The sequence below is a fragment of the Dermacentor albipictus genome, chromosome 1 (genome assembly GCF_038994185.2).
Source record: "Dermacentor albipictus isolate Rhodes 1998 colony chromosome 1, USDA_Dalb.pri_finalv2, whole genome shotgun sequence".
Taxonomy (NCBI): domain Eukaryota; kingdom Metazoa; phylum Arthropoda; class Arachnida; order Ixodida; family Ixodidae; genus Dermacentor; species Dermacentor albipictus.
The window spans coordinates 66,192,515-66,219,386 of NC_091821.1; the positions used below are offsets into that span (position 1 = coordinate 66,192,515).

At 46.0% G+C, this 26,872-nt stretch overlaps 1 protein-coding gene across 1 annotated transcript; it reads left to right on the forward strand.

Annotated features, from left to right (window-relative positions):
- Positions 1-1,026: 1,026 nt before the first annotated feature.
- LOC139055163 (membrane metallo-endopeptidase-like 1) lies at positions 1,027-26,872 on the forward strand. The gene is made up of 4 exons (XM_070532730.1): positions 1,027-1,103; positions 14,220-14,350; positions 22,352-24,271; positions 26,526-26,872. The coding sequence occupies exons 3-4, from the start codon at positions 22,559-22,561 to the stop codon at positions 26,694-26,696; spliced, it is 1,884 nt and encodes a 627-aa protein (XP_070388831.1). The 5' UTR covers positions 1,027-1,103; positions 14,220-14,350; positions 22,352-22,558; the 3' UTR covers positions 26,697-26,872.

Consider the following 26,872-nt stretch of genomic DNA (forward strand, 5'->3'; position numbering starts at 1 on the left):
CACTCCCGTAACACATGAAGGCGAAAGCCTGCTACACACTAAGTAATGAATTTAACCGATCAGAGGGGTCAGACTTCTTGCACACTAGCTGCAGTGTGAAGTAAACGTATTGCACTGTAGGTCGATCTCCTCGGCCCATGCGAGCACCTAAGGCACTCTGAAAGTTATTTCGTTTTCTCCGTCTTTTTCCTTTATTTCTTTGACTGGTTCTTACGTTCTTTCGTTTTTTTTTTCTTTCTTTGTTCTGTCTTCCCTTGTTCTGTCATTCGTTCCTTCTTTCTTAATACAGACAGTCTTAACTCATTTATCGTCTCTGTTGCTTCGCACTCGATTCTTCATGTTATGTGGTTATGAGCCATTGCTGCTGATGATATTTTTGTACTATGAGCCATTGGTGATTATGATATTTTTTGAACCACTAGACTTGATAAAAATACTCTCTGAACCACTCGACTAAATGCCGCTTTTTTCGGGTATGAGCCCCCTCAACGAACCACTTAAGGCTTTCGCCTTAAAAAATAAAAAAAGAAAGAAGATTATGCACGATTGAACAAGCACATCTGTAATCGAAGATGAACATCGAAAATGAACAAGTACATCTTTAAATGCCCCCCTCTTAAAAGCAGTCGATGGTTTTTTACAGCGGAGCTGTTTTACGCTAGGTTCTGGCGGTTTGTGTGCGTAGGCAAAAAAAATGGCGGCCACTCCAGAGCTAAAAGAGCTAAAGCAGAAAGCAAAAGCGTATTGTCGGGTATGCCCAGCTGGGTTTAGTTGGACTGCCAGCCAGTGGGCACACCGGCTGGCAGTCCCACAACATCGCGATGAAACCATTCCTGCTTTTCACGCACGTATTGCTACTTGGAACGACAGAGACGGCCAGTGCAACGAATGAAGCTGTGTGTCGAGTTTGCTCAGCTCACTCGAACGGAGTCTGCGCACAAGAACTGCCGCATCAAGTCGACACCGACAGCTGGACACCGCCCCCTTCATCGTCATCGTCTTCACACTACATAAGGAATAGCCCGGTCTTGGATCCCTTCAGTGGGCACACCGGCTGGCAGTCCCACAACATCGCGATGAAACCATTCCTGCTTTTCACGCAGGTTAGTAACAATTATGGTTCTATTCGAACGAGTGATCGTTGTTTCGTCCAGCTGGTGTGCCCTCACAATGTGTGTACATTATTTTCGCGCTTACGGAATGTTTTTGTTGCTCTTCTCATGCTCTGCGGGGACGTTGAGTGTAACCCTGGGCCCGGTACTACTGAGGAACTGCTTCGTCAGCTACTCGAAGGCCAGAAAACCATGCAAAAACGGTTGGGTGCAATAGAAGTTCAGTTAAAACAGGTGGAAGAATCTATGTCAACTGTAAAAGAACTAGGCTCTAAGATTGCCGATTTGGAAAGCACTGTCCAAAGTCTTGAAAGGAAACTGGTCGACCTTGAGGATAGAAGCCGCCGCAATAACCTTATCTTATTTGGTATTAACGAAAAGGTGTCTGAAACTTCGGCAACACTTTCTGAGACAGTGGTGAACCTATTTCGGGACAAGTTGGACGTACAGGTCTCCTCGATAGAAAGAATCCATAGGCTAGGGCGTAAACAAGCAAACAAATCTCGGCCAATAATTCTTAAAATGTTCAATCACTGCGAAAAAGTGAATGTACTTAAGAATTCTCATAAATTTAAGGGAACCGAAATCTCTGTGTCTGAGGATTTTTCCGCTGCTACAAGAACAATTAGAAAAAACCTCTGGGCGAGTGCAGCTGAGGACAGAAAAGAAGGCAGGAAAGTGAAACTTGTATACGATAAGATTAAGATAGATGATGTCATGTTTCGATGGGACAGCACTTTGATGAAAAGGGTTCCAATTGTTCAAGATAGCCGCAGTGTAAAACGAACACAATGAATAAATGATTGCCCTAAAAAGACGTTCCGGTGCATCAATGTCAATGCCCGAAGTATAGCGAACAAATTAACTGACTTAGACAGCATTATCCTAACGCATCACCCTCACGTTGTAGTAGTGACGGAAACGTGGTTATATCCAGATATTTATGACAGCGAAGTAACACCGTGTAGTTATAATATTTTCCGGAGTGACAGAAATGGTCGCGGTGGTGGCGTCGCAATAATATACAAAGAATCTCTGCGAGTGTCAAGGTTACCAAACATTGACGGGCTAGAAAGTGTAATAGTGAAAGTATTCCTAGAGGAATTCCATTTAATAATTGGGGGATTTTATCGGCCTCCGAGCTCCAATAATACATTTGTAGAAAAGCTTAACGAATTCTTATGCCAAAATGAAATCCGTTCTGCTAACTTGTTGTTGACAGGGGATTTCAACTTTCCGTCAATAAATTGGTTAACCGATACTCCAGAGGCTTTAACTAGAGCCTGTCAATCATTCCTCGATGTGGTGCTCTTGCATAATCTGACTCAGCTAGTCACTGAGCCCACCCGCGTACAAAATTGCTCACAGTCAACTCTGGAGCTCTTCCTTGTTACCGCCAACCTGCTACGCCGTAACCCCCATGTGGATGTCTTAGAAGGAATATCAGACCACAAAATGCTCAATCTAACCTTGGAACTGCACACTACACCAAAGCTTCAGAAGAAAGAGATAGTTATTCCCTTGTTCTCACGTGCAAGTGACGTCGATATTTTAGATGAGCTATACAGTTCGTTTTCTTCTTTTTCTGGTTTGTATGAATCACAGAGTTCTTCTGTTGAGCACATGTGGGTTTTCTTCAAAAACTTAGTTCACCGATGCATAACTGATTTTGTGCCAAGAAAACGGAAAATAGTGCGCAGCAGCAATCCATGGATGACAAAGGACATTGCGCGTCTGGGGCGTAAACTGAAAAAAGCAAGACGTCAGCATACAAAACGTCTCTCACAGGCCACAGCCGATAAGGTTTCCGCACTACGCCAGTCGTTACGGGACTCTATCAGTAAGGCTAAACACTATTTCCATACTGTGCGTCTGAAAAACTTTCTTGTCTCATCTCCAAGTAAGTTCTGGCGATATCTCGCGCCGCGCAAGAAAACGGTTCTTGGCCTCTCTACAGATAGCGCGACTACGCACGACAAGTTAGAAATTGCACAGGCGCTCAACCAGTACTTTAGTTCGGTATTCACACATGACGACGGTTTCGCACCGCAGTCCTATTCCATGGTTGATTTGCCTCCAATCACTGACATTTGTGTAACTGAGGAAGGCGTGTTAGCCCTTCTGCTCAACATAAACACCAAGAAGTCGCCAGGTATCGATGAAATACCCAACACCTATTTAGTCCGTTATGCTGAGTGGTGTGCAAAGTACTTAACCTTAGTTTTTAAGAAATCGCTAGAACGTTCAGAGTTGCCATCAGATTGGAAATTCGCAAAAATCACTCCGATTCCTAAAGAACAAAACCCGTCAACACCTTCTTCCTACAGGCCGATTTCTCTTCTGTGTACTTCCGTAAAGCTGCTAGAACACATCATCTGTAAACACATAACCGATTTTCTTGAGGAGAACCACGTTATCGATAACCGACAGCATGGGTTCCGTCGCGGTCTTTCCACTATTACTCAACTGATTGCAACTGTCCACGACCTGGCAGCAGCATTAGATAGGCAAAGTCAAGTCGATATCATTTTTCTTGATTTCGAGAAGGCGTTCGACCGCGTATCACATCATAAGTTACTGTTAAAATTAAAACCCATATTAAAACACGATTGCCTTCTCTCGTGGATTGAAGCCTATCTTTCGCACAGGCGTCAAAGTGTAGTTGTCGATGGTGTCCTTTCTGATGCGGTCCCAGTGGATTCCGGTATTCCGCAAGGCTCTGTTCTAGGTCCCCTTTTCTTTCTAGTATTCATTAACGACATTGCTGAAAACATACATGTTAAACTGCGATTGTTCGCTGATGATTGTATAATTTATCAAAAAATTTCTAGTCCTAACGATCAACCTCTTTTAAGCGATTCGCTATCTACAATTGAAAACTGGTGCTCGACGTGGCAAATGACTGTGAATTTGAAAAAGACCGTAGCAATGACTGTTACACGGAAAAAGAATCCCTTAAGTTTTACATATCGCATAGCCAACAAACCTCTCTTAGTCGTAAATACCTTTAAATACTTAGGAATTCACATAACCTCTGATCTTCGATGGAATGCACATATCTCGTATATCGAAAAAAAAGCCCTAAGACAACTGCATTACTTGAGAACACTAGCTCAATCTACTCAGGAAATAAAGCTTTTAGCCTATAAAACCTATGTACGACCGCTATTAGAATATGCTGCGGCAGTATGGGATCCCTGGACCGAAAGTAACAAAGCGAAACTAGAAAATGTCCAACGCAAGGCAGTCAGGTTCATATTTAATTGTTACAGCTGGAGTATAAGCCCAACAGCCCTGCTGCACACCGCAGGACTCGAACAGTTGGACATCCGACGTCACCGCGAACGACTAAAATTATTTTACTTATATTGTCATAATACAATAAAACTAGAGGAAGGCATTCTAGTTGAGCCCATTTCCCACCGCCCTACGCGTTCCTATCATTCAAAAAAAGTCGGCGCAATTTTGTGCAAAACAAATGTTTTTAAATACTCATTTTTTCCCCGCACCATTGTTCAATGGAACGATCTGCCTGGAAACGTGGTCAGTTCCGAAACGGTTATCTTGTTTTTACAAGCCCTGAGTGAACAATAGGGCACACATGCAATTCGTTTTGAATCGAGTGTTTTGTTTTTTTGATTCTACTGTGTTTTGCACTCCAGCCGAGTCTCGTTGTTTTGTTGCAATGTACGATTTCTTTGTTCCTGTTACTTATGTACCCCACTCCTGCCTAAGGCTTGTAATACAGGCCGGCAGTATTTGCTAAATAAATAAATAAATAAATAAATAAATAAATAAATAAATAAATAAATAAATAAATAAATAAATAAATAAATAAGAAGTGTCAAAAGGTATTGTGATAAAAAATATATCATAATCAAAAAAGTAAAACCGGAATAGACACTGTTTATTATGGAGTGCGGTTTGACGTCGCGGGCTCTATGGGCAAATGACGTAGCCTCATCTCAGTTCTCCCTTCCACCGGTAGGTGGCGTGCTGTAAGGACTGCGGAGGCACTGCGTGCCTACGAAGAACACCGTCGTGAACAGAAGCGGGAATGTCCGCAGCGACGGCGGGCAGCACGTAATACAGACGAAGATCGTTCCGTAAACGCCAAGCGTGTGCACCTTTGGTTGGTCACCCCTAGCGACTCCACTCCAATCGTAATTGTGGGTGATTTCAACATAGACGTGTCTCGGCCAGACGGAAAGTGGTTGGTGGCGTTTCTCTTGGAAAGGTTCGGCATTCAATGTTACACAAACATCACTGTGCCCACGACACGTCATCAGTCGTGTATAAACCTCACATTGGCCAAGAACGTACCTTTCCAGTGTCGCTACAGAGCCACTGGCCGTATATCTTAGCGATCATAAAGCGATAGTCACCTTAGTGACCAAATAATAAAACCAAAAAAGCAAACAAACGAAAGTTAGAGATAAAGAAGAAAGCACTGAGTATTCATTTTGATAAAACAAAAAAAAAATCGTGAGACAACAAAATTCTTCGTGGTATTTGTCTTTTATTTTCAGTAAACAAATTTGTCACCATATATACCGCTCCGCTGGTGATCCACCTTCACAGGGTGGAATGGCTCTGAATCCTATTTTTTTCCTCCAGTGACCGCTTTTCGACAAATGTTAAACGTAATTCCTCGGCGCAGGAGACGTCTGCACGTATCGGAAGTTTCCCGAATGTTATCGATGGTTGTGTCCATAGTATGCTGTCACCGAACCTTGGGTAATGTAATTATATGCGCGACGCGAATTGTGTAGTAGTTTCTGGAATGCACGCGGGCACCAGCGATTACGCTGGAAGCTTCGTCGAGTCATGTATAATAGCCGACGCGCTTGGCCCAAAGATCAGATTTTTGACGATCGCCGACTGTGTTCGCCTCTGTCGTTGTGCTTCGAATGTAACTTGATTTTAGTTCGCCAAATAAGCAGTTAGTTTCGTCATTCACAGTTTTGCTATTGTGTAATTGATCGTCAGTACAACGTGACATTAGGTCAAAATTTCATGTTTCTAGGAAGGTACACGTCTCGTGCTTACATGGTCCTGGTGAAAAGAGAAAGCCTACGAAACACTAAATGTGTGTGACAACGGACGGGGGGCGAGGGCGAAATGGCAGCGCCATCAAAAAGTCTCATCTGAAAAACAATCTGTTCCTGGATGTTGTTAGCATGTTTTCTCAATGAGGCTGTTTCCCAATGAGACCTTCAGACAGTGAGCCTTCATGCAACAAGACCATCGGACCGCGATTCTTGTGTCCATGGGCCAAACCCCCGAGCCTTACTGATATTGACAAAATCGGCCTGTATTTGTATATACTAGAAGTGGTCGAATACCAAGCTTTTCGAGTACGAATCGAATGTGAATATTAAGTATCGATCACCAAATTGTAAGTCAAGTAGTCAAACACAGACGCATATATTTGCTGCAGGAATATTTATTTGGATATCATCAGGTACCACGCCCGTACTCACTAGTGCCGAGAGAGAGGGAGATTTATTTAGAGAAAGGCAGTGAGGTCGGCCTGAACTATAACTTGCTCCGGCCTGCTACTCTACACTGGGAAAAAGGGACGGGGAGGAAAAGGGCTGATGAATGATGATGATGGTATGAGGAAGAGATGCGCATATACAAGTTCACAGCGTTGTGGCATCTCTAAAGCTGCGCGTCCAGTCCAGTGGCTTGCAGAAAGGCTATAGTGGCAATTCTTATCAGGGCTGCGCTGTTTGCATTAGGCCAAGGACCTAAGAGAAACTCGTCTGATCATCATCATCATCATCATCATCATCATCATCATCATCATCATCATCATCAAGCCTGGTTACGCCCACTGCAGGGCAAAGGCCTCTCCCATACTTCTCCAACAACCCCGGTCATGTACTAATCGTGGCCATGTCGTCCCTGCAAACTTCTTAATCTCATCCGCCCACCTAACTTTCTGCCGCCCCCTGCTACGCTTCCCTTCCCTTGGAATCCAGTCCGTAACCCTTAATGACCATCGGTTATCTTCCCTCCTCAATACATATCCTGCCCATGCACATTTCTATTTCAACTAAGATGTCATTAGCTCGCGTTTGTTCCCTCACCCAATCTGCTCTTTTCTTATCCCTTAACGTTACACCCATCATTCTTCTTTCCCTAGCTCGTTGCGTCGTCCTCAATTTAAATAGAACCCTTTTGCGTAAGCCTCCAGGTTTCTGCCCCGTAGGTGAGTACTGGTAAGACGCAGCTATTATACACTTTCCTCTTGAGGGATAGTGGCAACCTGCTGTTCATGATCTGAGAATGCCTGCCAAATGCACCCCAGCCCATTCTTATTTTTCTTATTATTTCCCTCTCATGATCCGGATCCGCCGTCACTACCTGCCCTAAGTAGGTGTATTCCCTTACCACTTCCAGTGCCTCGCTACCTATTGTAAATTGCTGTTCTCTTCCGAGACTGTTACTTTACATTACATTACATTACTTTAGTTTTCTGCAAATTAATTTTTAGACCCACTCTTCTGCTTTGCCTCTCCAGGTCACTGAGCATGCATTGCAATTGGTCCCCTGAGTTACGAAGCAAGGCAATATCATCAGCGAATCGCAAGTTACTAAGGTATTCTCCATTAAATTTATCCCCAATTCTTCCCAATCCAGGTCTCTGAATACCTCCTGTAAACACGCTGTGAATAGCATTGGAGAGATCTATCTCCCTGCCTGACGCCTTTCTTTATTGGGATTTTGTTGCTTTCTTTATGGAGCACTACGGTGGCTGTGGAGCCGCTATAGATATCTTTCAGTATATTTACATACGGCTCATCTAGACCCTGATTCCGTAATGCCTCCATGACTGCTGAGGTTTCGACAGAATCAAACGCTTTCTCGTAATCAATGAAATCTATATATAAGGGTTGGTTATATTCCGCACATTTCTCTATCACCTGATTGATAGTGTAAATATCGTCTATTGCTGAGTAGCCTTTACGGAATCCTGCCTGGTCCTTTGCTTGACAGAAGTCTAAGGTGTTCCTTATTCTATTTGCGATTACCTTAGTAAATAGTTTGTAGGAAACTGACAGTAAGCTAATCGGTCTCTAATTTTGCAAGTATTTGGCATCCCCTTTCTTATGGATTAGGATTATGTTAGCGTTTTTCCAAGATTCCGGTACGCTCGAGGTCATGAGGCATTGCGTATACAGGGTGGCCAGTTTCTCTAGAACAATCTGCCTACCATCCTTCAACAAATCTGCTGTTACCTGATCCTCCCCAGCTGCCTTCCCCTTTGCGTAGCTCGCAAGGCTTTCTTTAGTTCTCATTGATCATTGGTACTCATTGATCGGCTTCTTATGTACCAGTTTCTTCCGTTCTCTCCTCAAGTCTAGTCTAATTCAAGTTCTTACCATCCTATGGTCACTGCAGCGCACCTTGCCGAGCACGTCCACATCTTGTATGATGCCAGGGTTAGCGCAGAGTATGAAGTCTATTTCATTTCTAGTCTCGCCGTTCGGGCTCCTCCACGTCCACTTTCGGCTATCCCGCTTGCGGAAGAAGGCATTCATTATCCGCATATTATTCTGTTCCGCAAATTTTACTAATAACTCTCCCCTGCTATTCCTAGTGCCTATGCCATATTCCCCCACTGCCTTGTCTCCAGCCTTCTTCTTGCCTACCTTGTCATTGAAGTAGTTCATCAGTATAGTGTATTTTGTTTTCACTCTACCATCGCCGATTCCACGTCTTCATAGAAGCTTTTGACTTCCTGGTCATCATGACTGGATGTAGGGGCGTAGACCTGTACAACCTTCAACTCGTCTGATAACGGCCTCTTATCGACGTTAGCAATGGAAGAGACCAGTTGCTGTCGTTGTTGTGCATACGTGGGACACACGCAAAATGTATGACCAAGTGTTCCTGGTACCTTATAGTATCCACAGTTTGGGTCAGTATTACTGCAGCCTATCAGATGTCTATAACGGTTGGTGAATACGACGTCAAGGTGAATCTGGTGCACCATGCTTGTTTGGCTTCTTTTGAGCTTGTGAGGCATACGGGGAATTCCCTTTCGTCGTCGCATTTGTGTACTCGCGTGTGACTAGTGCAAAAATGTCAGCTAAGTATCAAGACAAAGGATAAATTTTAAGCACAATATCGTTGATTGCAATTTAAAAATCGCAAAAAAACTTTATCGGACTAAGTCCGACCCTTACCAACGCATACCGGAGCCTTATCGGACTCGATCCAAGCCTTATCAACCCTTATCGCTCGGTTTTAACTTTATCGGGTACGATCCGACCCTTATTAATTATGGGGTTTTATACGTGCCAAAACCACTTTCTGATTATGAGGCACACCGTAGTGGAGGACTCCGAAAATTTCGACCACCTGAGGTTCTTTAACGTGCACCTAAATCTAAGTACACGGGCGTTTTCGCATTTCGTCCCCATCGAAATGCGGCCGCAGTGGCCGGGATTCGATCCCGCGACCTCGTGCTCAGCAGCCCAACAACATAGCCACTGAGCAACCACGGCGGGTGATCCGACCCTTATCAACTCTTATAGATCCTTATCAGCCTGATCTGAATTGATGCGACCCTTATAAACCCTTATCGGTGCTTATTAAGCTTATGAGAAGTGATCCGACCATTATCAGCCCTTATTGCTCTTTATCATTTCATCCAGCCATGTTGTTCAATCATTATCAACCGTGGTGAGACCCATATAACACCTCATCCCTCATTATTATGCTTATGAATTCATTGGCTGCTTATCTGTGTGTTTTGCGCGACGAGAAGCGCGTGAGTTGTCAGAGAAAGATTGCATTTCGGTCGGGGAAGGAGCTCCCCAAGAGAAGGCGCATCCCGCGACTGCGGACACGCATCGGTGATGTGATGTTTGGCATTAAATTTTTGCAAAATCGGAATTTCCTTTTTATCTACAATGCTCCAACACGGCTCTACATGTGGTCTTAAAGATCGCTTCCTTTCCACCATCACCATATCTTGCAGCAAAACTTTCACAGAACCTGTTTTCCTGTGACATTTGTTTTGTACCGCCGGTACAACACATTCATATAGTTTAGATATATTCGCCTTCTGCAAGCGTGGGTGTATTTTAAAGTGTGCAGTGGCTCTGGGTACCTAGCACTTACCTGGGGGTACCTTTGGATAGATATCGTAATAAAGACTCACTCTGGCTTGAAAAAAAACGGATGAAATGCGTGAGATAGCCGAAGCATGGTTGTGGCCCTGAATTGCCGATTTTTGCACGTGCCACTATTTGCAACGTTTTTCTTGCTGCCAAAATTATGTATGGGCCCTATAACGCAAGACTATTCCCCTCTGTTTTTATTAATATCTCTTGGCGTCAAATTTACGTAATAACCAACGCAAGCATCGGGCGGTAACCCACACCGTTGTTTGAAAAGCTCAATGAAACGCACTCCTCGCTTGTAGGAGGTCACTTTTTTTTTTTGCTTTCAGAGTGAATACCATTGCCTACATTGAGCAGATTTTTTTTATCGAATTGGCCGACAAGAGGCGAGGAGCACCCTCAAGGGGAAAGGGATTCGATGGGGCCGAGCCAGCACAGTGAGAGTAGATAACCGGATGAAGAGGGTTATGCGATTGGCGATTGATGCGCTTGCAGTGGCTGGTCGAAAATTGCGGCGGCGTGCAGCGGAACGTTAAAAATGCCGCCAGAACGGATCCTCAAGATCCGTTCTGGCGTTATTTGTTATCGATGCGAAAGGGCTCGATAACGTTATAGTAGCACAGAAAAATGTTTATTATACGCAAATAAATTCCTGCTCGGCGGCCGCTCCCAGTAGCTAGTGCCAGAGCAATAGGTGGGCAGCCATCTTCTATTCCTTTCGGAACGGGGCAGCCTTCGGCTATTCAGAAAAAAAAATCAGTTATGTTCGGCATATTAATGCGTCTTTAACGCGTACACGTCATTTTGACGCTACGAGTTCTTGTGGTTTCGTGAAGTCGCGTGACAGACGGGCGAAGTGGGCGCATGCAGCCCGAAAACGTTTGATCAATGGCAGAGTATTGTGGCGAAAAAGGCATCTAATGAGAAATAATTATTTTTCTTTCATTCGGTCGAGTCATGCATAATCAGCGGGCCCACATCATATCAGATGAGTTGTTTTCGCGGTTTTCGGGATGTCGCGTGAGAGACAGGCGAAATGGGGGTGGCCCGAAAATTTTTTTGACCGACCGTAGAGGACTGATTGCAGAATTGGAACAGAAAAGGTTGTAACAGCTTTACGTTATAGCACCCTATCTTCTGCAGGCACTGTATTGCACACGTGAGCACACTCAAAAATTTCACCGCATCTTTACCACGTTTATCTGGTGATCTACGTGGGAGCGAACATCAACGACAATTTTGTTTCCTCGAATAAGGGAAGGTGGTGTCGTTGTGTCACTTGTTTCTTCAGCAAGTTGTATCACATTTCATATTGGTAACAATCAAAAGCGACCCTTTTCTGTGTTTTTTTTTAGACGTTAACAGTTGCTATGCCTCATTTTCTTGTTTCTTCAGCCATTGGCCCTCGCTACACAACGTCACGGTTCTTGCGCGAAGTTGTGACGTCCTATCGGTTCCTTAAGGCAAGATTTTCACTTGAGTACCTCTCTAATGCAAAAATAAAGTGTCTTATGAAGGATCCTATTGAGAGAGTGTGTTCCCTGTACCATTGGCTGAATAAGTGTACTATTCTATCGGTTAATGTTTCAAGAAGCGCGTGGGAAAAGCGTACTTAAAAGGGTTAAAAATATGTGTATACGGCGAATGTTAAAATAGTTTTCATCAAGCTTCACACGGGAACCTTGCCTGTTAAAGCGTGGTTAGAAGAAAAAGGGATCTGTGTGCCATGGGGAAGCTGATGCTTTTTGTGCAGCAGAGCTGAAACTATTGAACATGCTTTCATTGATTGTAATAATGTCATATTCTGTTAGGATATATTGCAGAGAACATTAAACTACCCCTCAATACACATGATATTCGTTTTTTCCCTGAACGTGATTTTGAACAGACGGACGTTATCGTTTTACTGGGGCTGCACGCAGTCTGGCGTCGTCTGTTAGTACATAGACACTGTGATGTTAAAAGGCCGATCTGTGCTTGAATATTTTGTGGAAATGGTTGTGAAAGTACGTGATGTGTACAAGACGATTGACTGCGATGAAGATGCGATGTCAATGTTAGATGCTTTAATACATATAAAACGAGTGTGATCTGTGACCACACACACCTATTAGGCTTGTAGCCAAGCTGCAAATAAATAAAACAAAATACATGTTTGTCACTGTGGGTAGGACACTCGGCCTCTGAGGGAGGGGTCGTAAGTTAGAACTCGCCGCTAACGTTATTTCCTTTCAAATTTATTTTGTTTTATACACAGTAATCATTTTTAAGTTTTGTGGAATTTTAAAAAATCGCCTGTGGCAGATAGCCTAATTCTTGTCCTTAAGTTGGGTTATGCGAAGAGGCGGACATTACCAGCGCAATAAATCGAAACAGATGTTAAAGTAATTAACAAGATTCATTAATTAACTCCTTAATGAATTACTTTACCGCACATATTGCAATTTGCGAATTGTGGCCGGTGAGCTTGCAAAATGTATGCACTTGGAAAAATTTCCGGTATGACACCAGTTTCGAGACATTTCGTAAAGTGTGGGATGAAACACATGGGCGTTCCAGTTACTTTTGTGCTTCAATGCATAAAAGAGCATATCGTGAAAAAGTGGAACAACAGTGCATTTTTACAGCATGCTTGATGGAGCATATCTTCAAACTGGCGTTATGCTGGAAATTCATTCGAAGTGGATCCATCTTGAAGACTCACCGGTTACAATTCCTAAATTGCAATAGGTGCCGTAAAGTAACTAATTCAGTACAATTCAATAAATTATTTCAAAAGATAATTAGTGGATTTTTGTTAAGTAATTGAATATGAGTTTCGGTTTCTCGAGCAAGTAATGTCCACCTCTCGGAATAATCCAGCTCAAGGACTACAATTATGCTATCTGCAACAGGCTATCTTTAAATATTCCACAGAACTTAAAAATGATAACCCTGTAAATTAATTTTTTCATAGCGATTCGTCTTGCGTGACGGACGGGCGGAAGGACGCGTTTACTCGTTGGGTATAGCATGGAAATGAGTTCGCTTTTATAAACTGCAGGAACACCCTTTCACCCATCGTTGTTGCTCAGTGGCTATGGTGTTAAGCTGCTGAGCACGAGGTCGCGGGATCGAATCTCGGCAGTGGCGGCCGCATTTCGATGGGGGCGAAATGTGAAAACACCCATGTACTTAGATTTAGGTGCACCTTAAGGAACCCCAGGTGGTCTAAATTTCCGGAGTCCTCCACTACGGCGTGCCTCATAATCAGAAAGTGGTTTTGGCACGTAAAACCCCATAATTAAGGAACACCCTTTCAACATCTTTAGAGAATGGTTGAAAACAAGGCTTCCAAAAATACATGGATACTGTGTGACTAGCTTTCCCAAAACGCTAAATGAATGGTTGTTGAAAAAAAGATTAGCCCTTGTGAAAGAAAAAAAAAACGACCGACACAAGAACTTGTGGGCCGCAAACACATTAGACAGTTTTAGCAGAGCGTTGCCTACGCCCCGCAGAACGCACATTTCACGCGCACCGCTGGCTGCTTTGAGTGCATTGATTTCGCTTATCTAACAAGCGCGTCTCCCAGAGACGCCAGTGATGCGCTCTCGGCTCAGCTGTAAAACGATTACGAAAGCAACTAGATGCACCCTGACGCTCCGCTAAATCGGGTTGCTAGCGGAACGTGGTCAGCGTTCTACGTTCCGTTGCCGCTATATGTGTTGTGCGCACGCGCATCCGTGTTCCCGGTAGCGTTCTGCTGCGCGGCTGTGTGCATATGATACGTCGGTCTGAGCGGAGCGGACCGTAAACACTCTGCTAAAACTCTCTATTTAGAAGGGCTCGTTGTAAGGAAACATCGCTGGTTGTAGCGTAAAAGCTAGAACTGCTACATAGCCAGTAGCGAAACCGAAAGCAAAGCTTGCGTTGCCCATTTTCTTCCTGCATTGGTTGGTAATAATTTTATTTAATTGTCCCGCAGGTTCTTGGCGACCCGGACTCAGCTGTCCCACAACGGGACGTCGAGATACCGACTCGCGGGCCTGCTGGACGGCCCAGGGTTGGTCGCCAAGGTTGGAGCTGCGCAGAGCGGCGGTCCACCTCAGCGACAGGGTCTCGGAGTTTAATTCGTATTTGTGTTGGGCGTTACATTGCCATGGCATGTGTTTGAGTGTAGCTGTGTCCTGTTTGCATATCTTACATGTGTATTCTTTGTGTACTTCAGGGAATATCCGTTTGAGGTGAAACGGGTTCGGAAAGGTATTCGTTTGTAGTTGGTGTTGGGCCACTTCTTGTGTCCTGTTTAGGTCTTCGCGTAGTGGTGGGAATTTTCTTCTGGCTTGTTGGTAGATCTTTGTGATGTCGTTGTATCTGGTCAGTCTGTCTCGTTCGGCTCGGTCGTCTTCTCGAGAAGCCGGCCGGGCGCGGTCCGTCAGCTCTCGCGCTCTGCGGTGGGCTACCTCGTTGAGGTTCGCGTATGCCTGGTCGCCCGTGTTGACGTGGGAATCATACGATTAGACTCGGGTGGTCCCTGGGGATGCGTCTTCTCTCAAGGATGTTGTTGGCTTTGGGCCAAATGCGTCCTTTGGCAAAGTTTCTCACCGCCGCCTGGTAGTCGCTCAGGCCGGCGTTGCAGTCCGGATTCGAGAGAGCCAGGGCGATATGGCTACCTCTTCGGCTCTCTCTGGATCTTGGTCTTCGACGCTACACGCGCTGTCGGCTTTAGTGTTGGCGTCTATTACTGCTACGGTGAAGCGTCGGTCGTCGGGGCGTTCCGCGGCGTCGACGAAGCGCGCGTCGGTTTCCATGCCGCACGATCGGAGGAAGATGATGATGATGATGAAGCCTCACTTAATGGCACAAACCCACTGAGGGGGATAGGCCACGAATCTGGTGGTAATATGATTCAATAAATAAAATAAAGCTTTTGTCGCTGTCTTCTTCTACTAACTTGCGATGTTTTGTCCAGCTGACGAAGAACAGTGACCAATACTTTAACAGTCACGTGTTGCGAAATATCTGGTTAGCTTGTAATATTCAAAAATACCGAAAATAGTGCCCCTCGAATAAGAATCCGAGTAGTTACTGCGTCGTATTCTATTCGCATACGAAACTTCGAATGTTCGCCCCACGGCGGGTATATACCTATAATCATTTATACCGTTGTGCAAATTTTCGAAGAAAGAAAAACAAGAACAAGCTGTTCATCTCTGGCTCATAGCGTAGGGCAGCTCGTTTCCTTGGTAGTGGTGGGCGATAATCCCCGGAGCTGTTGGTATGCCGTGAAAATAACACAAATACTGCTATCGTCACCGCTTGAACAAATGCTTTCAGTTCTATCCTCGGACCGGGAAGAGCGTTTTCCAACTGCGAAACTTCCTTTATCTTATTTTTTTATCATCTCAGAAACCCGTATGGGTTTGTTTTGTAGCTGCGTGGCAACTCTCGCGTGGATGACAATATTTCTCTTTCGTGAGACTTCTTCTACCGAGCGGATTTCTGCAGAATTATATTGCCATATTTTCGCTGTCCTAGGCGCTTCGAGTGGTCGACTAATTCGCCATAGGCCTGCGATATGCTAGCCATTTGGCAAGCTCATGTGGGTGACCGACCTCCCCGGAAAGGCAGCTTTCTTTCTAGGAAACCGGTATAGGCGTCCGTTGTATGTAGTTTCGTTTCATTATCGAGTGGTTGGCCATCCGTTAGCTTTTTTTTGTTAATTTCATTATCTTATTTTTCATTTATATTATTAGATTTTAAAAATGCTCTTCGCATTACTGTCTACCCTGCGCCCAGACATCAGCGTATTCCCCGTAGTGGGTGGGGCCATTTACCTTGTCACCAACCAACCAGCCTCACCATTGCCATTGTCGTATGCAGATATATTGCTATCAAAGCTTATTAGCCGCCGCATAAACCTGTAGAGCTTGTAAGCGGAACCGACGTGTCTTTCGGAACCCACCGTGAAGCATCATGAGTATCGAGAAGACAGACACCGCGTCAACTCCTGTAGAAACGTTAGCCCCGCCGACATCATCAGAGGAATCACCAAAAGTGCAGCACCAAACCGAGGAACAGGGACCGCATAGACAGGTGAGCCGGAGATCACGGCTGTCGGAGGAAAACCGCATGGACTCTTCGACCTTCGGACACGTCCGTCGTCGGCCGGGAACGAAAAAGGCGCGCAGCGGCGAATCGACTGAAGCTCCATCCAGCAGTTCGTTCCGGGAAACACCAGAGGAACCGAGTCTGTTAGCCTTCGAGACGCCTGACATTCCAACCGAAAAGATTTCCGAACGCCAGAGACACAGTCCTAATGATAGGCCACGGCCTAGCGAGGCCGCATCGCCATCGTCGAGCTGCTTTCCGGAGAATCATGTCGCCCAGCCTCAGCTATCAAAAGAGACAATTTCTGTTGTTCAAGATGGAACCAGCGGGTACACCACCAGCGAGAAAACGAAAACACCAATCGGAAACCGTTCGCCGCCGCTGCCTATGACGCGGAGCCGGCGTTCTCAGAGTGACACAGCGTGCAACTCGCCCCCTAAAAGGGAAGAAAGTTCACCACTTCGACTTCAACAACCAGCAAACAGTTCTGGACTGACGACACCGCGTGCATGGGCCCGGTCACGCGATGGACGTTCACATTCGCCCGCAGACGTCGCACGTAGGGCCCGAAAGCCTGAAACTCCACCGCTACCGGCGAAATGGGACTCTGACCACGCTCTGCCGCTGGCGAAGAGAACCGAGCCTGCATTCGCTTTAACAAGGGGTGGGGTGGCGCCAAATGTCATCGGAGCACGAGTAGAAGGAAAAGCACACACGACAAACTCAAAGTGGCTAAGTGAAGGCAGCTATCCAGTCAACAAGTTGGAGCAGCGCCCTTCGAAGCCGTACTTTTGGCGAGCGTCACCGCAGCGGCAGCGTGCTCCTTTAGAGCGCGGCAGGACTTTTTTTACTCCGCCGCCAAGCCCCACAAGTTGGGTGAGTACACAACGCAGCATCGTATAAGGAACGCGCCAGCTAAAACCATGCGTAGAGTGGAATCGCCTAGGGTTTGTTGTCCTTCCAAAGTCCAGGAACGATCCCTTCACTTTAACGGTAGGGCGCAGTGTTCCGCAAACCACGCGGGGTACCACGCAAACCACGCAGTGCTTAGGGGATGAAGGGGCTAAAAGGCTATTATTGGCCTCACTCGAGTAGACGAAAACTAAGGATCAACCACTCGCCATTGTGATTCCTAATTCTTAAGTCCGTGATGCTCTATTACATGTTGTGCAACGCCAAAGGTGAGCCATAGAACGCAGGCAGAGACGACAATGCGCTTGGTCTTGTGTGCCCTGGTATCTAACTCGTCGCCTCCCTTGTACTTGCTTACCGCATTCATAAATGTTGGGCCCCGCCTGCAGGAGACACGACTACTCCTGACGGAACGAAAATGTGCGCAATTATTCATCGAGACAATATTTTAGAGCGCGACTCTTAGGCTCCCGTACCTGCGGCAAGCGTCGGCGTTGTCCCGCGGCGTAAACGAGTGAACGAGAAAAGGATCAAAGAGCGAACGCGTAGAGCCGTTGGAGATGAAAGACGTGAGGAGGAAAGCGGAGAGGAGTGCAGCGGAATCATGAGGCGGAAAGCGGTAGAGGGTATGGCGATAGCGTGAGAAGAAAAGCGTAGTACGGCGATGGTGGCCAGAGCAGCGCGGGTCGAATGCGAAGTCAGTCGGCGGCGGCTACTAAGGGCACATTCACACCGGCGACTTGAGGAGGTCGCGCGACCATTTGCGACTCGCGACCAAAAAGCGACCGAAGGCGACTGATGTTCACACCGGCAAGCCCGGCTGAGCGCGACCCGCAAGTCGCAATCCCGGAGATTATCGTTCTCAGCGAGAACTCTCGGAATCTACGCGGAATTTGAACGCGACGCCGGAGGAGGCCGGATGTAGACACACGAAAGATCACTTCCGGTGCGCACTGATTGGTTTATCAGTTTTGCGACCACGGTCGCGCGACTGAAAAATCGCGCAGAGAGCGACTGGCCCAAAATGGTCGCTTTTCAAGAAAGGCGACCATTTGCGACCATTTGCGACTGGTCGCTTTGCGACCAACTTGGTCGCGCGACCACTGTCAGTCGCCGGTGTGAATGAGCCTTATAACAGTCGCGCTGCCCGCGCGCTGGCTTTCGCGATCTCCAGATTAGCGAGCCAGTCGCGCCACACTTCGCTCGTTCGCAACGTGTCGCACGAGACAGATCGTCCGCACCAGCCAACGTATCGCGAAATGAAAACATATACAGAGCTGCGCTCCAATTTCCCATTAGGGAGTATCGTAATCGTCAGTGATTTTTTTTCCTAACCAGACGCACAGATTCGTTATGCACCGCCTTCAAAGTTATACTTCGACAAATCTGAACTAGAAAAATAAGTAAATGAACTATGCGAACACTAGTTTTGCGTTGGCAGACGTTATGTGCAATACAGTAATACTCAAGCGCAAAATTGACTACTAAGATTTGTTATCTACTTCTTAATTAATTGCTTTTATGCACATATTGCGATTGAGTAATTGAAGTCGGTTAGGGCTGTAGGTACGTGCACTTGGTAGAGATTTCGAGATTGGTACAATTTGAGAAATACGTTCTCAAAATCTGGGGCGAAGTGCATTGCTGTTCATTTAGCACAAAGAACAGTGTCTTGCCTTTTGAAGCGCGAGCTGTCTGTCTGAGGACATGAACATACAAGAGCAAATATTCGCAACAGGGTGGGACATGCGTCTGCTGCTGCTGCAAAAAAAAAAATATCGTTGCAGTTTTGCCCGAAAGGCGATCAAAGCATCGATTGCGACAGAAAATTATTAGGCAGTTATACGAAGTAAGGATAGTAGTTTTATCGGCGGTATAAACTTGTAAAGATTTGCTTATTAGCTAAACTAAATTAACAAGCATGGTGTCACGCGCGCACAGGCAAACATGAACACATCTCACTCGATGACCCCGGATACTCAGTGTCATAGTGCTGGCGTGAGGAAGAGCGGCAGTAGAAGCAAGTGAATTGACCTTCGTGCTGTCTCTCGATCCAACGCGAACTAAGCGGCGAGAACAGAGAGCACACGAAGCTATCAGCCTTCGGCGCACCTAGGCTCTGTACCCATCGTAGATTGCTTTCAGGATAGGGCCCGCGCGACCACGCTCAGCCCCGCCATAAGCAGCCGCCGCCGGAGTGAACCGGCGCCCACCCCCTCAACCTTCGGTGCCTTGCGCGCGATGGAAGACGGTGCGCTTCCTCCTCGCCTTCTTGCCTCGCACGCGCGAGATTAAGCCACCGTGATTGGCTCACCCTCGCACGCTTTTACTCGCATCCGCAGTATACGGCGCGTGTCCATGATGTTATCGCATTGGGACTCACGGTGACGGAACATCACGGCGACGGCGATGCGGACGACAGCTGAAGTGCGCCTGGAGTGTTCATCTATTTGCTTCGCAATAAAAATGGGAGACAGCTAAGTACGTTGTGTTGAGCGGTCAAATGTCACGATATTTCTCTTGTCAGGACCATATATATAGGTAACGTCTATGCCTTACAGAAGTGTTGGGATCAAACCTGATAGGGGTGTTGATATGACAGCGGTCGAGATAAGCAATAAATGTTTGTAGCATTAGTAGAAAACAGCAAGGGAGAGACGGGGACGGTATCGTCACAATCATAAATAACATTACGGGATAAAACAGAGCTGGGCAGAATGCCAGGTTACGATATGGTAATATCTATGTAGCCAAATTGTCACCTATATAAATTAGGTGACGATTTTTCACCCCTCCGTTTCAAGAGGGATGTCATTAGAGATCATCATTGCCACCATCTTCATCATCTATATTTCATGAGCTTGTTCGTGACAATCTGTGTTGAATGATCTCCAATAAATGTAACCCTATTCTGAGTTCACAACCATGCATGCCACTTACGATGCATGATGCTGCTCTCGTCAGCAAGCCCAAGTGCCTTCCGCCGTGCGAAGTAGGACGAATGGTTTCATAATAGGTAGGGCCACTGAAAATGGGGAAAAAAAACTCTTCGCCTTGCACTAAAATGTGGCTGATTCTCCCACAATTCTAAAAAGGACAACGCGTGACTACTTGGCTTATATTTTTTTCTACGGAGGCATGTTAGCACCATGGCATACCTTTGTCTTTTTTATGTATAGCGCGGAGCGTATATGTATATTTGTGAGTGTCAGGGTTTCGCGTAATGATTTCCCGCTTGAGTCACCAGCTGCTGCGAAGTTTCCTGTGACGAATAGTTGCACTTACGCTTGCAGTATGATTTTACAGATACACTTATTGCACCAATGGGGATGGATGTCGGTCCTCTTCTCAAATTGATGGCCTTCCCACTACGCATACACAGTCCAACGCCTTAATAACGAAGCACTGGAGACTTGCAAAACCCTTCGTTATGCAGGTCACTTCATTGAAAAGATCCCGTGTTGTCCTTCTCGCTATAATGGAGCCAGGCATTTGATTGAAAGAAGTGGCTAATCTTCTGCACACTGCCTCTGATGAGCATGAGCATGACACTCCGGTTGACATAGCATCGAGGTTCACGGCATGCTCCGCGGCGAAGGCGCAGAGCGACAGTGGCTTTTCTTTTCATCATTGAGGTGGGGGACTGATTGACTGAGTTCTTTATTAATATCATTATTACAGTTACATATTGAGGAGTTCGGGCCCACAGCTTGGCGCGCTGCATTTGGTATTGTGTCAACCGGCACTCCTTACGCACCGTAGCACAGTGGCGGCTGCGACGAGCGGAAGCGACGCCTCTACGTACCTCCGTTGTATATGACCAAATGAAATGGGCTTTCAGGGAAGTCTAAAATCTTTCGTTGAGTAGTCAAATTCGTAACAACGGCTTTCGGTTTAGAGTCGCTCACAAAACTTATGAAAGATAGGAGTTCGCCTGGGACATGCGGAATTCTTCGTTATACAAGTCATTTCCTTATAGTTCGTCGTAAGTATGAGTAACACGCGATCTAAGCGATCAAGGCCTATGTGCTGTGCACATTGCCCTTTCGATTTCAATTGCTTATACCCTTTAGGCCGTGTTTAGTGAAGTCAGAGCGGTCCAAATTTTTGAGCACCTTTAGAGGATAATGAGAGGCAATGAAAGGAACGAGTTGTCTTACGAAAAATTCGCCAGAACTCATCTCACGATGAATGTTGACGTCAATGAGATCAACATTGAAGCAATGTATCGACACACCGTATCGCAGCCGCCGGAACGAGTCATGTATATGAAGCGTGTACATGCAGCCCGGTTGCTCCTAACGCCGCCGCAGCGAAATCCCCGCATGGCGCGTTTGCGAAAGTCTATTCAGACAATCGAACATACATGACTACCAGATAAATTTAAATCATTTTTGTGCTTAAAGAGCGGCGCATACATACCAAGTGACCCAATTTTGTATTCAAAGGGGTTCATTTATGCGTTGCGCACCTAGTTTCACATACCCAGTGATCCAGAAAATGGTGTGAAATGGGTTCGTTGAAGAGCGACAGATAAGCAGCTGGCACATACCCAGTGACACAAGTTTACGTGAGACAGTTAACTTGATGACGACACGCACGCAATGCCACATACCATTGACCCAATTAAGTCGTCCGACGATTGGTTTCGAATCCATTTCTCTCATCAGAGCAGCCCGGTTTTTTAACCATTAGACCATGGACTATCCAGTGACCCAAGTTGGCGGGAAAACGGTTAGAGACACAGACGGGCAGATAGACAACCCCCGGGAAGTGCGTGAAGTACCCCAAGAATAATAACAGCAATTAAAAGCAAACAAAACATCTATGCTGGAGTTTTATTTTCGGTATAAGCGTATAATATTGTTGACAGGCATGTCTGTTTGGTTGGCGAAGCTGTCGCGCCCCACGGCCAGCACATTTACTTCGTTTAATCTATGAAGACGGATCATTTTTCGAGGTTAACGTAGCACTATGGCTATGTATTTCACCGGAAAAATAATCACTATGTGCATTTGTAAGCGCATTTACGAAGCTGTCATCTCAGTTGTGTTTTCACAAAACATTTATTGTAATTTTATTTCTCCTCTACAGGTGCAAACACCACCTCAGCGTTCTAACAAAGATCCGGCCGTTAGTGACAACCCAAGATTGAAGAGTAGGCTTTTACTGATCGTATGCATCGTTGTCCTTGGCTTGCTGTTCGCCATAACCTGGTTCTTCTTGCGATACACGGCACACGTGGGCAGCCAGGAACCGTTACTCTGCCTGACGGATGATTGCCGCGAATATTCTCTGTACATGGACTTGCGCCGCAATCTTTCTGTGGACCCTTGCAACGACTTTTACACGCACGCTTGCTCCTCGTGGCAGCCTCCTAGTGGCTATGGACAGGTCGTCAGCACCATGATGGGTAAGGTCATGATCAAGTGGATACGGTCCTTCGCAGAATTTTTAGACCAGGCAGCGAACACCGGCACAGCGGGCAAGAAGCCGCAGTCTATGTTCCAGGCGTGCGTGGCAGATCGCTCCACGGATCTTTCCGATGCCAAGCGCTTTCGTGGGTTCCTCTCTGAGCTCAACATGTCATGGCCAGAGAAGCCGCCTGTCGGGTCAAGCGCGCTCGGAGTGTTGATCCACCTAGCCTTGAATTGGCGCGACACCTTCTGGCTGACGCTCAGGGTTGAGGTGGCCAATGGCACACAAGCGAAGAAACAGCGCAGAAAGAGGCTACTGATAACGCCGGGAAACGAAGACGTACTCACCTTCTTCGCCAGAAATCATTTGCACGTGCAAAAGCGCGGTGCCTACGTGGATTACTGGACAATGCATTTTAAGGCCCTCTACGGAAATCAAACCGTTCCTTTCACGGAAAAAGAAATCCTCGAAAGCGGTTCGCTGCAGACGACGGTCGTGAACCTTCTGCTTGGCGCGATGAGGCGGAAAACGAAGGTGCCGCTTCTCATTCCACTCTCTCGCATCGGCGAATACACGGGGGCACTGAATTCGTCGCTGTGGTTGGACAAGCTCAACGCTCACGTTAGCGACGATTTTTCGTTCACCAGCGAAGACGAAGCGTTTGTCGAAGACCGCTACTTTCTTAAGACAATCGGTCGACTGTTCACCGAGTATGAAGACGAAGTCCTGCTCCGTCAGATGTCCTGGGAATTCGTTCAGACGCACATCGTCGTAGTGGACAAAACGCCTTTGGAGATAATATTCTGGGGGAAAACGCACGCTGCACCATACATTCCACTCTATTGCGCCTTGTACGTAGAAGACATCTATAGGCCACTTTTGGCTTTCTTGTACTCTGCTTTGAGTGTGACATCCCGCGACCGCCTCCTTGTGGACGCTGCTCTGAAGAGCCTTGTGAGGAAAGCCACGGAGAAGGTGAACTCATCCTGGTTAAGCGAGCCAAGCAAAGCCGTAGCCGTGCAGAAGTACAAGTCTATGCGTGTCAATCTGTGGCCGCCAGACTTTTCCCAAGAAGAAGTGGAAAAGTTCTACAGATGCTTTCCCAACAGTGGAAGGTCCTTCGTGCACATGTGGATCGAAGGACACGACTGTCTAGGTCGCGTGGCGGGTACTCCGTTCCAGGAGAGCACTCGTGGCATGCACAACGTCATATCTTCCAAATCAGCCATCTACGACTACCTTTCAAATTCTGTTGACGTGGCCGTTACAACTTTCGCTCCCCCCGTGTACTACTCACATGGGACGAGAGCCATGTTTTACGGCGGCCTAGGATTTTTGTTCGCCTTGCAGATGATGAAGGCGCAAGACCCTACGGGAGTCTACATACTAGCTAATAGAAGCGTCGTGGACGGGACCTGGATGACACCGTCCGACTCAGATGGGCTCCAGAACAGGATTCACTGCCTTGGCAATGGCACCGAATATTACCTCGCGTCCCACGTTGCGGCGTTGGAAGTTGCGTACTCTGCATTCGTCGCAGACGACGGCCTCGATTACAGTCGCCGTCCAATAAGCAGGAACCTGACGGAAGCTCAGGTAGGTTGAAGTGATCAACATGCTGGCTTCAGATACGCTTTGAATAACCCATTACTGCATAATTATCGGCTCACTATTCAACGCGACCAGACCGACAACAGGTGTTTAACTATAAGCTGCATGAGGTATAGAAAAAATCAGTCTTGAATGTAGTCTGACTGCCTTCACTGGACAGTTGGAGCCTTCCCCTGTGTGAATGTTTCGCTGAAAAAAAAAACACTATATATATATATATATATATATATATATATATATATATATATATATATATATATATATATATATATATATATATATATATATATATATATATATATATATATATATATGTACGTACGAGAAGAAAGGGGGTTAACCGAGGGGCCCGATTTTTATTAGCCATATCAGGAGAAGCCAACAAACACTGACACCAAGGACAACATAGGGGAAATTACTTGTGCTTAATAAATGAAAATAAGGATACGATAAATTAATGCAAATTAAAGTGGATGAAAAACAAATTGAGCAGTTGGGAACCGAACCCGCGGCGCCGCGGTAGCTCAATTGGTGGAGCATCGCACTCGAAATGCGAAGGTTGTGGGTTCAGTTCCCACCTGCGGCAAGTTTTTTTTTAATCCACTTTAATTTCCAATAATTTATCGTTTCCTCATTTTCATTTATTAAGAACAAGTAATTTCCCCTATGTTGTCCTTGGCGTCAGTGGGTGTTGGCTTCTAATGATATGACTACATATATATATATATATATATATTTGGCGAGTGTATTCTTTTTTATTCACAATAGTTGTTATCATCTACCCATAAGAGCGCGCGACGGCAGCGAGTTCTACTGATTAAGAAATATGCGATGAGGCGTATTACCTTTCTCCTATTAGTTCGAATGGTAATGAGACGAATTGTCGCTAATTTGTCATTGACCGCATGAATATCAGTCCTTCTTACTTGTAATTTCAACATATATATGGTGAGCCAAGGCTGCAGAGGTATGAAATTTTCACGTAGCCAAGACAAGCTTAAATTTTATCATCCATGTGCGACTTCTAAAATGGGCAATTTTAAAGGAGCCCTGCGACCATTTTATACCCGCCAACTTTGGCATCATAACGCGTTGCTTCCGTTATCGTGAGAGAAATGCAAAAAATAAATAATAATACATATGAAAATCGACGTGCCCAAACGAAAGCTATTGAATTTACATATTCAAAATAAAAGCAGACCACAGACAGAGGCACATATATACGCTTTCTCATTTCATTCACCCAGCGAGGACTAATGCTGTTTCCAATCAGAATGCGGCATACATCCCACGATACCGGAAGCTTTCTTCCCATTGTGACCTTCCCACCGCACGTCGCAGTAACGCTAGCCGCGCTATTTTACGGCGTCATTATCATGGTTAGAATAACCACGTCTAGTACGGGTAGAGCTGAGTTCTCAGCGCGAGTCAACAGCAAAGCGCAGACAACGAGATGTGATTCACACGAGATGCACGGTCGCATGCTTCCGAGCCTCGCTGCATATGGTCGCGCCGTTTGGGTAAGGCGCCTACAAACGCACCCTCTCCCGCACAGGAGCTTTTATAAACAGTCATCCATGTTTGCCAAACTTATACGGAATGACCTTTATACGCTGTTCAAACGTACATGCTAGATGCAATTTTTTTTTTATTACACTCCGAGTTGGATAGTTGAAGAGCGCACCAGTGTCAGTTGCAAACAAAATTTAATTCTATTGCCCAGTTGTTTGTCACCTTCCTAAATATGAAAAGCATAAAAGACGTTTTTGTTTATAAATTTGTCAGTGTATATGCAGCACAAGAACGCACAATGTATCCTTCATGCCAATCCAATCGAAACGACCAACATAAGTCACGTGTCTTTGCATCACATCCGCTGCCGAAAATTGTTGATTTATGTAGCTGCAGTCGGGCGCGGGAACTGATTTCAGGAGCAAATTAAAATGTGAAATGCTCTGACATCAGCGTTTTCACTGGTACTGGAGGCTTTGCCAAATCCTACAGTAAGCAAACCTTCAATGAAAACAACATCCATAATTTGAGGCACATGGCCCCTTTAAGAACGCCAATAAATTTAGGCTTGAATTCGCCAGTCAGCAAACCCGACATTCTTCTCAATCATCGGTCACCCGCCATCCTGCAGCCAAGAGGGCAGTTATTCCTTTCAAGAGCAAGCAACAACTGCACTGTCGCCCTTACACGTCATATTTTTTTTTCTCGTTTCCGCAACTGCGCGCAGGTCTTCTTCTTGGCGCTATGTCGCACCACGTGCCACGTCGCCGAACCTGCCCAGGATCCGGTGACCGACTGCAACGCACTGCTCAGGAACTCGCCGCACTTCTCCGAAGCCTTCCACTGCGCTCGTGGGTCGCCAATGAACCCGGAGAAAAAATGCGCCTTCTTCGAATGAATCCGCCGGCCACGCAATCCCTGTCCCGCGAGATCACGCGTATCGATGGCGCAAGCACGTCGCGTCGTAGCGGCACCATCAAAGCACTACGTGAACTCTGACAACTTCGGGCGTGGCCATCACGCCGTATATTTCAACTCTAACAGCTACCATAAACAATGTGAGAAGAACTGTAA